At 37.7% G+C, this 14,509-nt stretch overlaps 3 protein-coding genes across 3 annotated transcripts; 2 read left to right on the top strand and 1 right to left on the bottom strand.

Annotated features, from left to right (window-relative positions):
* Window positions 1–452: 452 nt before the first annotated feature.
* On the bottom strand, window positions 453–2,897 carry LOC110782128 (uncharacterized membrane protein At1g75140-like). The gene has a single exon (XM_021986225.2). The coding sequence runs from the start codon at window positions 2,659–2,661 to the stop codon at window positions 691–693; it is 1,971 nt and encodes a 656-aa protein (XP_021841917.1). The 5' UTR covers window positions 2,662–2,897; the 3' UTR covers window positions 453–690.
* Window positions 2,898–6,282: 3,385 nt separating this feature from the next.
* LOC110781964 (germin-like protein subfamily 1 member 17) lies at window positions 6,283–8,265 on the top strand. Its single transcript, XM_021986010.2, has 2 exons — window positions 6,283–6,481; window positions 7,548–8,265. Exons 1-2 carry the CDS (start codon window positions 6,358–6,360, stop codon window positions 8,108–8,110), a joined length of 687 nt encoding a protein of 228 aa, XP_021841702.2. The 5' UTR covers window positions 6,283–6,357; the 3' UTR covers window positions 8,111–8,265.
* A 973-nt stretch (window positions 8,266–9,238) lies between these two features.
* Window positions 9,239–10,217, top strand: LOC130467707 (uncharacterized). Its single transcript, XM_056836302.1, has 2 exons — window positions 9,239–10,090; window positions 10,143–10,217. Exons 1-2 carry the CDS (start codon window positions 9,239–9,241, stop codon window positions 10,215–10,217), a joined length of 927 nt encoding a protein of 308 aa, XP_056692280.1.
* Window positions 10,218–14,509: the final 4,292 nt, after the last annotated feature.

Genomic DNA, 14,509 nt, shown 5'->3' with positions numbered 1-14,509 from the left:
TTTCCTTAATATTGCAATGCTATGGCCCTGTTCTTTTTGGTTTAATTGCAGTTTCATAACGTATTTGGCAGTTCAGGAGCATTCAGTTCAGTTAATTTCAGTTCAACAGGGCCTAAAGTTAAACCAATTAGAGAACACAGGAAACCAACAACGTACTTCACTTAGCAAGATGAGGTATTGCGTTGAACAAAATCAACCAATATACTACTGTAAGCAAACTGGAGGTGTATCAAGACTGCTTATTCTAAGTCAAGGTAAAGAAAATCAACAACGACTGTTCAATCATTTGCAGAAATCAAAAGCTCCTCACAATCACCTGCACCAAATCTCAAAAAAAACACAGTAATCTGTAGTATGAATCTTAAGCATAACTACAATGATCAATAAAAGGGCCTGTATCATATTACATATTCCGAGCAGTACAATAACGTCCTCTAAAAAAATCAGCAACGAAAAGCAAAAACCCTGTAGAGATATATTAGGATAGAACTACAATAAGCTCTGGCATTATTAGTTCCATCTTCACAACTGAAGATTTCAAAATTATAATAACTAGGGTAGAAGCTCAAACAGAAATACATTGCATATGAACATACTTATATCAATATTGCCAAAAAAAAAATAACAAAAATTCAGTGACAACACCTGCATCAGGCTACAACACTTCCTGGAAGATTATTATCTTACAAGTCAATTTCCATCATCATACATGTTGTCTCTTCGTTTGGGAAAAGCGGAAGAAGAGTCAAGATTTGAACCCCTGAACTTAAGCTCGGATGTTGCTCTATAATTCGGATCAACAGATAACGGTCTAGAGTTGGCGTCCCCTGCACTCGGCCTAAAGGAGCTCCCTCCTCCTCCAACGGGATACCGGGAAGGAGAAGTATACCTACTTCTCGATGGACCTCTTAACCCGTTATTCCTCAAATCCATCATATCAGCATTTCTTGATGATGATGAATCAGAAAAAGCTCTATCTACTGACCCGGACCCTAACGGGGCTCCACCACTTCCGACCGAGGTGGAGTTAAACGGGTCATCCGGGCCCCACGATGTAAGTGCTTCCTTCTTCTTGGCAAAGAACTGCCATGCTCCAAATAGGAAGAGTATGAAGAACAACACAGGACTTGTCCACAGCACTGTGTTAGACTCTCCTCTCAAAATGGGAAGTTTTGAACGGTACATTCCTACGTATCCTCCTCCTAAACCAAGAATAACGAGTTTTTCACGGTCACTAGCAATTAACGGTATTGCTTCTTCCTTCCCATTTTCATCCACAGTCTGACCCGGTAAAAAAGATGATTTGATCTCCTCTATACCAGCAGAAAATGTAAGACGAGGAGCACCGGACCTATAATGCTGAGTTGAAACATTATAAACATGAATCTTATCTTGACCAATGATTAATAAGTACCCTTTAATTGCTTGAAATGCAAGAGGTTCATCCATGTCAAACTTTTTCCTGGATCTAACCCTACATTTGAAGTTCGTTACATCACCTAATAATAACAGATGAATCAAATCACCTGATGATGTAAACCCATATGCCTTTGACCTTTCACTAGCATCAAACACATAGTTTTTCACTATCGAATCATTCAAACCTTCACATTCAGTTTCCCTAATCTTCATACTCCTCAAATCTAAAGATCCCGCACCCTTTTCCGTCAAGAACAAAAGCCGTTGCTTCAAGAACACGAGTGGACGGCTCGTTGGTACAGCTAGCCCATACAAAGTACCATTCTCCCTAAAAACCTTGATTTTCCCCTTTTCTTCCACTGACAAAATGTACCTAGATCTTGCAACTTGATGAACTTCTAAAATTGATACTGATGATCCAATTGACTCATTTTCCCCTGCATCTAATGCCACATGATTCTCCATGTGAAGGGAACTCGAATCCTCAACAATGGAAGTTTCCCAAACCCTATGAGTCAATATAGCCCCATTACTATGCCCTGTAACCAACACACTCTCGTTCATATAAGCTGACATATACGAAAGCATTGAAGTAACGGGCGAATCAGTCAAGGTATGGAACTCAACCAAAACATCCCCATTCCTCAAGAAGACATAAACACGGCCTCTATCATCGCCAACCGCGATATACTTACTAATCCCCTCAAAATCTCGAAAGGGTAATACATTAACACTAGTAGCAACTGAACCCAAGTTCACAGCTGACATAAACTGAAATTTCTCAGACCAAAATGGACTGTATTTTGTAATTGAACCAGCTTTCAATCGATTCCCTTGTGCAGTAACAAAGGAATCGCTTTTAGCACCCTCATCATGAATTCCAATCTCTTTACCCAAAGTATAAGCTGATCTATCACCCTTTTCTTTATTAGCAGCATCTTTGCAGTGCCCATTTTCCAATTTTTTCGATTCGTCAAGTTTGGACTCTAATCTTGTTACTAACTCACTCAAATTCCTGACTAATTGTTCCATCTTATCAATTTGAGATTGGTGTTGATTATACAACAAAGGGTTACCATTTTCTTCATTATAATTAGTGTTGTCTTTATGATTGGAATTAGAAATGGGGTGATTATCAGGTAAAAGGGTATCACAGTTTGCAAAAAACCCATCAAAATTATCAAAGATTAATGAAAAAGAAATGCAGAAAAGAAGAAAAGATAACAACAACTTGCCTTCCATAGAGGTTTTATTGAACAAGCCGTAGCTGATGATGTGATGTAAATTAGCATCCAAATCAAAGGAAAAACATAGTTAGAAGTTTGGTGATTGGAATTAAAATCTGGGATTTTGCAGGATTTGCAAGAAGAGGAGAGAGAGAGAGAGAAGGGAAGAGGAAGAGTGTAAGTGAGTGCGTGTGTTTTCCAAAGTGACGGGCCGAAAGGAGTTGCCGGTTGACTCAAGGCGGTTTCTTAGGGGTCTTAGATCTCACGGAATTCACGCTCACTCATTAATTTTACTGTTTTAAGACACACAATAAATCATTAATTCATTCTTTTTACACACTTGTCCTTTTACCTCGTCTAGATAAAGGTTGAGATTTTAGTGAAACTTGGTTCACTTTAATGGTAAGTTGGTAACTAGTCTTGTATGTACGTGATGCGTGCGAAAATATATAAAAAAAATAAAATTGTGTAATGTAGAAAAATTATTCGCAAACTTTCTCTATTAAAAAAGTAGATATCAATTACATTTATAGGGGATGTATTTTTATTATGGAGTATATTTTTTTGATTGAATTTTGTTTAAAAAATTTAAATTAAAATATGATTTATTTGTGATTGTGACAATACAAAAAGTGGCATAATAAAATATTTGAAAGGAAAAAAAATTAATTATGTGATTAATAAGGAGTATATTTGTATGTGATTAAATGTTTGATTGTGACTTTTTTTTTTAACTTTTGACTTTTTGTCTATTGTGATTAAATCTGTCTGACTAACTATTTTTCTTTTATGCTTTTCTATTTTATTTTACAATTAACGTTAATATAATTGGTAAATAGTATTAATTGGCTGTTATGTCTTTTTTAGAGATTACATGATTCAATCCATGATTTGATTAGACTTTCTTAATTGGTGATTTCCATTCAATAATCAGTTTTTAAATTAATTAAAAAATGTCATAAAACAATCAACTTTTTTTTAATTAATTCAATTTGAGGATAAAGTATGGGGGTATTTTAGATTATTCTATAGGAGACACCAAAAAGGCATTTATGAAAATGACCTAAGATTTATTGAATTAGACCCTGCTTGCATCAAAAAAAAAAAAAATGACCTAAGGAGTTCCCTTATAAAATAAAGATGATTGTGCATTTCCAATTTTAAGGATTTAAGATTCTTTTGAGGAGAATGCGGGTTAATTCATTAATTAATGAACAAAGTATCCATAAGTATATAAGGAGAAATCTCCATGGGACAATGATTCTCCCAAATAGGTTCAACACCGAAAATAAATAGTCTTAGCTCGCAAGGTGATGGCTACATGCCTACAACATTGTCGTCCCTTCTAACATGCTACCAAACAAAGAAACTAAATGGGTACTTAAAGACAAAGTATCACTTAATACCGCATCAAGATCAGATAAATAAATAGAATCCTTCAACAGTCGGGAAATATAATTGGTAGTGTGACTCCAAAATCACCTGCGTAAATTCATACCTATGTCCAAGCTTAATGGCATTAGCTAAAGGTTTAGCCTCCGCAATTTCCACCGGCCATCAAGCTCGAACCCTTCGATGGGGGCGATCCATCGATTTGGACCTTATAGGACAATGGCTCGGCCTCTTATAAATGTCCTTACCATGTTCATCATGCTCAAGAACCATGCACTCTTAAGGATTTAAGATAAACTTATCTAAATGATAAGGATTTAAGTGAAAGGGAAAAGTAACAGCATTAGGGAGTAAATATGGCTGTGGGCCGGGCCGGCCCGAAGCCCGACCCAACCCAACCCGGCACGAAAAAATCCCGGCCTGACACGAGCAAGAAAAAAGCACGCCCCGACACGGGCACGAAGTCGTGGGCCGACCGGGCCTGTGCCTTATTTTTTTTGGAAAAAGTACGACACGACTCGACCCGGCACGATAAAGCACGCTAAATTTAGTAAAATTAGCCTTAGGCACGACGGGCCGTCCGGACACGGCACGAAGGCCGGTGAGATTGGGCCTGGCCTGGGCCCTTTTTTAACTTTTTGTCCCGGCACGGCACGGCACGACACGAAACAACGTGGGCCTGACGTGGGTCCGGTCCGGTTAGGCTCACAACCCGTGGGCTCGACCCGAAGCCCGACCCCCCCCCCCACCCCACCATCTTTATTAGGGAGTAGAAACGTGCTAGCGTAAGCAAAGACGTAGATCAATGAACCTACAAATTAAAGATTGGTTTAGTAATTTTGTATCCTAAAACAATCAACACTTACACAATTATATCAGATCATACCATACCAGATCAAACAAAATCAGAGGAAGTAATAGTATTAGTTTACGACTTTAGGTCGATAATTGTAATTAGGACAATGGGAGTTGATACATGGCTCGTCATCAATTATGCACTTTCAAAGAGCACTTCTCATGTTCAACGAGCAGATAGATATATCATATATGTATGACCAGGCCAACTGCTAATGGTAATAACTTATATTAAGCTAATACGGAGTATATAATAGTGGTTATGGAAAAAGAAAAAAAAAATCTATGCATGAACTTTAAGACTAGTTCTACGAGCTGAGACGACGTATAAACTAAAATGCAATTGTTTTTAGTCAAATACTACTAATCAAATTGTTTTGGTAATCGGTTTCTATTTTTTTTCCCTTTGTCAATGTACTTTTATATCTAATATCATTTTTAACTCTAATTATACACTAGTAAATTAACATTATAAAACTTTGATATCTTTAAGTACTCCGTACTATAGTAATTGAGAAAAATCAAACAAGATCTCAAATGAATATGTTTTTTAACTTTTTTATATATTAGAAAGAGTTTAGAAAATTCTTCACAATTGTGCGCCAAAATTATATTGGAACAACATTATAGAACGGGGTGAGTAATACTTACTGAGTGATGATAAAGGTCGCAAGTTGCGACAATATTTAGTTGTCGTAATATTACGTGTCGAAATTTGATTGGTATATATAGGCGACACGTAGGCTATGAGTCATCATCATATATTTACTATCAATACAATATTTTTACTATGAAAATAGGTAAATAAAGTAGTCGATATAAAAGAAAAGGAAACAAATTAGAATATTGAGATTTTCTACCATTTTTTTAAACATGTATTATAGGATATATATGTCAAATATTTTAGTTTCCAATTTAAATCATAACACATAAGCACGCCATGTCATCATTGTGACACGGCTTAAAGGTCGCATGTTGCGACCTTTATCATTTTCGATACTTACTACCTCCGTTTCAAAATAATCTTTACGCTTTCCATTTTAATCGGTTTTACAGTGTTCTTTCGTGTTTTATACGATATTTTATCAAATATTTTATCATATCCACCCTCCTTTTCCATACTCTCTCTTTTTTACGAAGTATCTTATTATTTGTGCAAATATTAAATGTAAAGATCGTTAAGAAACGGAGGTACGTAGAAGGTAGTAATCTGGTTAGTTAACAAATTTAAACATGACTTGGTAGTTGGTAACTTGGTACAAACGACCAAGTCTTCGATTACCAAATAACTAATACTTATTATTCTTTAATTAATCTCCATCATCATCTGATGCGCAACACACTATATAAGGGGAGTCTTTTGCATTCCAAAGATCAAACAATTAAGCTGCTTACAAACATTAAACAGAGCTTAATATTACACACTTACATCAAAAGCGAATAACCCACAATTTTAGAATCTATCATGGCAATTCGTAACATCCTTACCTACATTGTTGTTATAGCAATCGCTTCCTCGGTTGCCTACGCTGCTGATCCTACACAGCTTCAAGATTTCTGTGTTGCAGTGAATGACCCCAACGCTGCATGTAATCTTCCAATATTGGGCTATCTACTCTTTCGCGACGGGATTTTAGCCCGTCGTAGTTGGCCTTTCACGACGGGATTATGTCCCGTCGTAATTGGCTTTTTGCGACGGGATTTTAGCCCGTCGTAATTGCTCTTTCGCGACGGGATTATGTCCCGTCGTAATTGGCCTTTCGCGACGGGAAAAGGCAATTACGACGCCCCCTTTCTAGGACGGGCTCGCGACGGGCAATCCCGTCGTAAATGGTCTTTTATGACGGGTTTACGACGGGATTTCCCGTCGTTAATAGCCCCTTTTTTGTAGTGAATTACCCTTATAACATAAGATGCACCTGGTTTCACTGTACACACTCTCACATTTTTTCCTTATATATGAGGAGAAAATATGATAGAGATCACCAATTGGAATTAAAATACACTTGGGTGCATAATGTACCTAATAATTTTCAAATTACTCGGCCCCTTGCCTTATCTTCTTTTTGTCGATTCCATGGTTGTTTATTGGTTAGGCGATGTTGGAAGTATCACTTCAGAGGAAGTTTTACTTCTCACATAGTTTCATGATCAACTTTTGATGTGTTTTTATTAACCAAACAGCTAGTTGCACTTTGCGTTTTCGAAAATGATAAAGTTCGCAACATGCGACCTTTAAACCGTGTCACGATGATGACATGGCATGCGTATGTGTCATGATTTAAATTGGAAATTAAAATATTTAAACTTATATTATCTATTATACATGTTATAAAAAAAGGTAGGAAAATCTTAATATTCTAATTTGTTTCCTTATTCATATCGACTACCTTATTTACATATTTTCATAGTAGAAATATTGCATTGATAGTAAAAATATTATAATGACTATATCCTACGTGGCGCCTATATGTACCAATTAAACTGCGACAACTAAACGTTGTCGCAACTTGCGACCTATATCATCGTCCTTGCGTTATTTACTTCTTACACTTGTCAAACTGCAGTGAGCATAACATTTTTATTACTTACTTCTTACACTTGTTAAACTTTAGTTAGCACAACACTAACTTCTGTTGTGTTGTGTGGGTGCAGTATTTGTCAATGGACAGTTTTGTAAGAATCCAATGGAAGCAACACCAGAGGATTTCTTTCGCCAAGGGCTTGACAAGCCAGGGTTCACCGGAAATGGCAATAGACTAGGTGCCAACGTGACCTTAGTCAGTGCAGCACAAGTCCCAGGCCTCAACACTCTTGGAATATCAATCGCTAGAATTGACTTTGCACCTTACGGGCTCAATCCTCCCCACACTCACCCTCGTGCTACTGAGATCCTTACAGTTTTGGAGGGAACTCTGTACGTTGGTTTTGTGACATCAAACCTCCAAAATGGTGAAAATAAGTTGTTTGACAAGGTGCTTAATAAAGGAGATGTGTTTGTTTTCCCTCAAGGCCTCATCCACTTCCAGTTGAATGTTGGTAAAACTCCAGCTGTTGCAATTGCTGGTTTGAGCAGCCAAAATCCCGGTGTGGTCACTATTGGTAACGCTGTATTCGGGGCGGAGAAACCCATCTCAGTTGATGTTCTAAGCAAGGCCTTCCAACTTGATGGCAATGTCATTAAGCGTCTGCAGTCCATGTTTTGGATCAGCCCTTAATTCAGTAATGATATAAACTTATTTCTCCTATGAAGAGATTCTAGCTATTGCTTCAAATTTAAGTACCTTTTGATTTAATAAACAATGTACGTGTTTTACTTTATGTGCGATATTTATTTGATGAATTAATAAAAATAAATCAATTTTATTCTTTATATATGGCAATTAACAAGAGATAAAGTGTTGGAAGGCCTTATTCAACTCACCTATTTGCCTACTCAGTCACAACTTGCAGACATCTTTACTAAGGCTTTGCCTTCACCTCATTTTTATGAGCTTCTTTCCAAGCTTGGTGTTTCTCATGCCACCCCAAGCTTGAGGGGGGGTGTTGGTGATCATGATCAGCCTACACAGCCAACAACCACACCAGTGCAAGTGCAGCATAACAAGGCAGGTCTAGCATACACAGGAATGCAGCTCTTGTAACTGATTCTGTTACTTGTCAGCTAGTTTGTCTGTTTGTGACAACTAGGATATTTATGATTGGCTAGTTGTTTTATTTCCTGTAATATGATTGGTTGGTACAGCTGTGTACTAGCTTACTATATATATTAGGAGTAAGCCTCAATCAATGATTATCACAGAATATTTCCTAAAAGCTGTAATAAGAAAACTTCTCTTTAATACAAGCTTCTGTGCAGCTCCGTTTATGGCTGCTTAAGTTTACTTCCCTTCTTCTTAGCTTCTGCATTTATTGAAGATTTCAACATGGTATCAGAGCAGTAAACACAGATCCTGAATCAGTAGTTCTTTCTAAACACAGTGATACAATTCAATCAGAATTCTAAGCATATCAAATTTGAGGGTATGTTCTTCAACTGCTGGTATTTTTCTGATTTTCTGTGAATCAGTAGTGCATTATGATCTTCTGATTAGTAGATAGATTCTCTGTATGTGATTCTGTTGATATTCTTCTGTTTCTTGAATTTCTTCGTGGAATTTTTTTTTTCTAGTTTGATTGCAAAATTCTGTTGATAATCTGCTGCTATTTTTTTTTTCTTCAATCAAATCCTAAAATCATCTCATCTCATCTAAATCTTCTTTTTCCTCAAATCAAATCCTTCATCAAACACTTTCAGTTTTATTTCTTTTATTCTAAGAAAATCTCAATCTCAAAAAAAATCAGTCATGACAACTCTACAACCTAATCAAGATCCAGCTAGTCCATTTTATTTGCATCCAACAGATAACACTGCAAGTCAGTTAGTCTCAGTGAAATTTAAAGGAGAAGGCTATGGTGATTGGAGGAGAAGTATGATGATCTCTATGTCATCAAAGAACAAGCTAGGTTTTGTGAATGGAACACTAGCTAAACCTGATGTAACAGCTGACACTTATCAGGCTTGGATGAGATGCAATGACATGATGATTTCATGGATACTGTTTAATCTGGACACAAACATTGCCAAAAGTGTGTTATACTTTAACACAGCTAGAGAGATTTGGCTAGACCTAGAAGAAAGATTTGGATACGTTTCTGGTCCACAGTTGTTTTCTCTTGAACAACAAGCTGCAGAAATCACACAAGGAGGACAGAACATTGCTGAATTTTTCACAGAGATTAAGTCTATTTGGGACAAGATAAGTGCTGCTAATCCTCTGCCATCATGTACTTGCAACCAATGTACATGTAACTTGACTCAAAAGATCTTCAAGATGCAGCAAGACCAAAGGCTGATGCAATTCTTAATGAAATTAGGGGAACATTTAAGCACTGCAAGGGGAAATTTGTTGATGATGCAACCTTTGCCCACCATCACTCATGCTTATAGGATGTTGGCTCAAGAAGAAAGACAAAGAGAGATCAGTGCTCCCATGCAACATACAGAGAATCATGCTTTCATAGCAGATAGAAGGAGGTATAATGACTTACAAGGAAGAAACAATCCTTACAAAACTGGATACAAGAACACTTATCAGTATGGTGGAAACAGAACTGGATACAAGAAACCATTTACATATTATTGTGATCATTGCAAGGTCAATGGACATAGTACAGAAAGGTGTTTTAAGTTGCATGGATATCCTCCAGGTTTCACTGGTTTTAAGAGTGACAAAAGAACAGCAGCAGCAGCTTACTTTGATGAACCATATGGGGATGATATGACAGAGTATCAACCACAGTTCCAAGAAACTGACAGGGAACAACAACCAGGATTTCTTACAGCTGATCAGTGCACTCAGTTGTTAAGTTTGTTAACCAAACAACAGAATGAGAAGAGTTCCACAGATACACAGAATGATGAAGGAGAGGCTTCTGGCCATGCATTTATGGCAGGTAATACTTTTTGCTTTCTCACTTGTGCTCATTCTAGCTGGTTGTTAGACAGTGGTGCATCAGATCACATGTGTGCAAATATCAACATGTTTAAAAGCTATGAACCTGTCACTGGAACTGATGAATACATAACTATACCTGATGGAAGGAAAGTGGCCATTCTACACAGAGGGACAGTCATTTTAAATGAAAATATACAGCTAAAGGGTGTCCTACATGTGCCAGATTTTCAATATAATTTATTATCTGTGAATAAGTTGTGCTTGGATCATCAGTGTACAATCTCATTTACTGCTGACAAATGCTATCTTCAGGGCCATTTAATGAAAAGGCCACAGGTTCTTGGTAGTGTGAGATCAGGTCTGTACAGTGTGGACACAAGCAAAGAAGATCCAGTTGTAACAAGTTCAACACAATGTCTTTCAGCCACTGCAGAGTCAACAGATGTGAAGATATGGCACCTTAGACTTGGTCATATGCCATTTCTTAAGATGAAACTTGTAGTGGATAATCTAGCTACTACCTGTAATAATGACAGTATATGTCAGATATGTCCAGCTGCAAAGCAACCTAGAAATTCTTTTCCTGTAAGCAGTATTAAGACTAAGAGAAGGTTTCAGATGATACATCTGGACACTTGGGGTCCATATAAGAATAAAACTCACAATGGTTGTACTATGTTCCTCACTATAGTGGATGATTTTACTAGAACTACATGGACACACCTTCTGAAATCAAAGAATGATGCTGTAACTGTGATTGATTCGTTTCTAAAAATGGTTGAAACACAGTTTGATAGCAAGGTACTTTGTGTCAGATCTGATAATGCTTTAGAATTGTGTGAAGGAGAGATGAAAAATTTATTGCTCAGTAAGGGAATTCTTCATCAGACTAGCTGTAGTGGCACTCCACAGCAGAATGGAGTTGTGGAGAGAAAACACAGGCATTTGCTAGAAACAGCTAGGGCATTGCACTTTCAGTCAAAGCTACCAATACAGTACTGGGGAGAATGCATACTATGTGCCACTTATTTGATTAACAGAATGCCTTTGAAGAGTATTGACAATATGACACCCTATGAAAAATTGCATGGACACAAACCTCCTTATGCACACTTGAGAGCATTTGGATGTCTCTGCTATGCATCTACTTCTAAAGTCAACAGAACCAAATTTGATAAAAGAGCAACTGCATGTGTGTTCATTGGATATTCACCTTCACAGAAGGGATACAAGATTCTTGATCCACAGTCCAAGAAAATAAGCATTTCCAGGGATGTTACTTTTTCTGAAACACATTTTCCCTTTCACCATCTTCCAGATTCTCATTCTGGAACCAACTCTTTACCTCCATATATTTTTCTTCCCAAACACACACCACTTCTTCCTGATCCAGACCTAAATTCACCTTTTCTTCCCCACTTACCACATTCATCTTCTTCTTCCTCTACTCACCATAGTGATTCACCATCTTCTGCTACTCCCTCTACTTCTACTACTTCTTCTGCTCCTCATCAAAATTCACCATCTTCCACTCCTCTTCACTCATCTACTTCTTCTTCTTCTTTCCATTCTCCAAACTTCACACAGGATCTTACAGATCCTCCTCCTAGAAAGTCTACAAGGGTTCACAAACCTCCCACTTATCTTGCTGATTATCAATGTCATACAGCTACACACTGGTGTAACCTGGTGACTTACACTAGCTTGCCCAAGAGCTATCATGCCATGGTAGCAAAGATTGACAGTTTGATAGAGCCTAAGAATTACAAAGAAGCAGTAAAAAGTCCTGAATGGATAAAAGCTATGGAAAAAGAGATAGAAGCTTTACTTGAGAATCAAACTTGGGAGGTGGTCACTTTGCCACATGGAAAGAAACCCATTGGATGCAAATGGGTGTTTAAAGTGAAACTAAAGGCTGATGGTACTCTTGAAAGATGCAAAGCAAGATTGGTAGCACAGGGGTACACTCAGCAATATGGGATTGATTTTGAGGAAACTTTCTCCCCTGTAGTGAAGATGGCAACAGTGAGATGCATAGTGGCTTTAGCAGCAAGCAAGAAATGGACCATTTACCAATTAGATGTTAATAATGCTTTTCTTCATGGGGATCTCCATGAAGAAGTATATATGAAGATGCCAGAGGGGATTCCTAATCCTAACAACAAGGTTTGCAGGCTTACAAAGTCACTATATGGACTGAAACAGGCATCAAGGCAATGGTTTGCCAAGCTACACACTGAACTGCAGACACAAGGTTTCCTACAATCTAAGAATGATTATTCTCTTTTTATCAAAAGGGATGAACATCACATTACTCTTGCTGCAGTTTATGTGGATGACATTTTGTTAACTGGGAATCATCTTCCTACCATTGAAACATTAAAGAAGCATCTGGATGATGTTTTCAGTATCAAGGATTTAGGAATGATGAACTATTTCTTGGGTATTGAGGTTGGATATTTGGAGAATGGTGTGATCTTAACTCAGAAGAAGTTCACTAAATCTTTGCTTGCAGACAGTGGTTTTGACCTTCACAAAACTGCACCTACACCTCTACCTATCAATACAAAGCTTCTAGCTGATACAGGAGATTTGTTTGATAAACCTGAGCTTTACAGAACTCTGGTGGGAAAGTTAAACTTTCTAACACACACCAGACCAGACCTGTGTTTTGCAGTACAACTTTTGAGCCAATTCATGCATCAACCTAGACTTCCACATGTTGCTGCTCTCCAACATGTTCTTAGGTATGTGGCAGGTTCAGAAGGTCAAGGCATTCTTCTTCATGCCTCAGATACATTAACTTTACAAGCTTTCTCTGATAGTGATTGGGCAGCATGTCCTAATTCCAGGAAATCTATCACTGGTTATATCCTATTGTTTGGTAACTCACCAATTTCTTGGAAATCTAAGAAGCAAAGTACTATTTCCAGAAGCTCTTCAGAAGCTGAGTATAGAGCTATGGCAGCTGCTTCTGCTGAAGTCACTTGGTTGGTCAGATTGTTGGAAGAAATTGGGGTTACACACTTGAAGCCTGTCACCCTTCACTGTGATAACCAATCTGCCATTTACATAGCAAAGAATCCAGTGTTTCATGAGCGCACAAAACACATTGAAATTGACTGTCACTTTACAAGAGATAAAGTGTTGGAAGGCCTTATTCAACTCACCTATTTGCCTACTCAGTCACAACTTGCAGACATCTTTACTAAGGCTTTGCCTTCACCTCATTTTTATGAGCTTCTTTCCAAGCTTGGTGTTTCTCATGCCACCCCAAGCTTGAGGGGGGGTGTTGGTGATCATGATCAGCCTACACAGCCAACAACCACACCAGTGCAAGTGCAGCATAACAAGGCAGGTCTAGCATACACAGGAATGCAGCTCTTGTAACTGATTCTGTTACTTGTCAGCTAGTTTGTCTGTTTGTGACAACTAGGATATTTATGATTGGCTAGTTGTTTTATTTCCTGTAATATGATTGGTTGGTACAGCTGTGTACTAGCTTACTATATATATTAGGAGTAAGCCTCAATCAATGATTATCACAGAATATTTCCTAAAAGCTGTAATAAGAAAACTTCTCTTTAATACAAGCTTCTGTGCAGCTCCGTTTATGGCTACTTAAGTTTACTTCCCTTCTTCTTAGCTTCTGCATTTATTGAAGATTTCAACACATATTTTTCCAAAGAACATCGCAAAAGGATAATGTTATAACTTGTAAGCTTATAGCCTAAAAACATCCTAAAAGAGAATAGCTCAATGCGAGCTAGTGAGCTACTGCCATGTTTGATTCTCATCACCGCGAAGTTGGAATATGGCGGTGGTTTTCTTTAAGGTAACCTAAGTGCATATTAATATGCATGTTAATTAGTAGAGATGGCCAGTGGATCGGGTTTTACCCAGTCCTGACACAGCTCATAGTGGGTCATATGGGTCATACACAATTATGACACATAAAACAACCCAATCCAATCGGATTTTTTTTTGATGTATTTTGGGTCGAATTTTTGTACACAGCTCATTTCGACCCACCCCATAGGACCCGACACAACCCGCCACGGCACACCCAACCCACGAACCCAACCCGCGAAACTCATACTAATATATTTAAACAATTTT

This window comes from Spinacia oleracea, chromosome 2, assembly GCF_020520425.1.
Source record: "Spinacia oleracea cultivar Varoflay chromosome 2, BTI_SOV_V1, whole genome shotgun sequence".
Taxonomy (NCBI): domain Eukaryota; kingdom Viridiplantae; phylum Streptophyta; class Magnoliopsida; order Caryophyllales; family Amaranthaceae; genus Spinacia; species Spinacia oleracea.
Note: the sequence above shows the minus strand (reverse complement) of the source record. Positions and strands in the feature narration are given on the sequence as shown.

Bases quoted from the DNA above. Each gene is read 5' to 3' on its own strand.
- LOC110782128 (XM_021986225.2), bottom strand. From the start codon at position 2,661: ATGGAAGGCAAGTTGTTGTTATCTTTTCTTCTTTTCTGCATTTCTTTT.
- LOC110781964 (XM_021986010.2), top strand. From the start codon at position 6,358: ATGGCAATTCGTAACATCCTTACCTACATTGTTGTTATAGCAATCGCT. The intron at 6,482-7,547 runs GTAATCTTCCAA...GTGTGGGTGCAG, and splicing joins GAATGACCCCAACGCTGCAT to TATTTGTCAATGGACAGTTT.
- LOC130467707 (XM_056836302.1), top strand. From the start codon at position 9,239: ATGACAACTCTACAACCTAATCAAGATCCAGCTAGTCCATTTTATTTG. The intron at 10,091-10,142 runs GTCAATGGACAT...GATATCCTCCAG, and splicing joins ATTATTGTGATCATTGCAAG to GTTTCACTGGTTTTAAGAGT.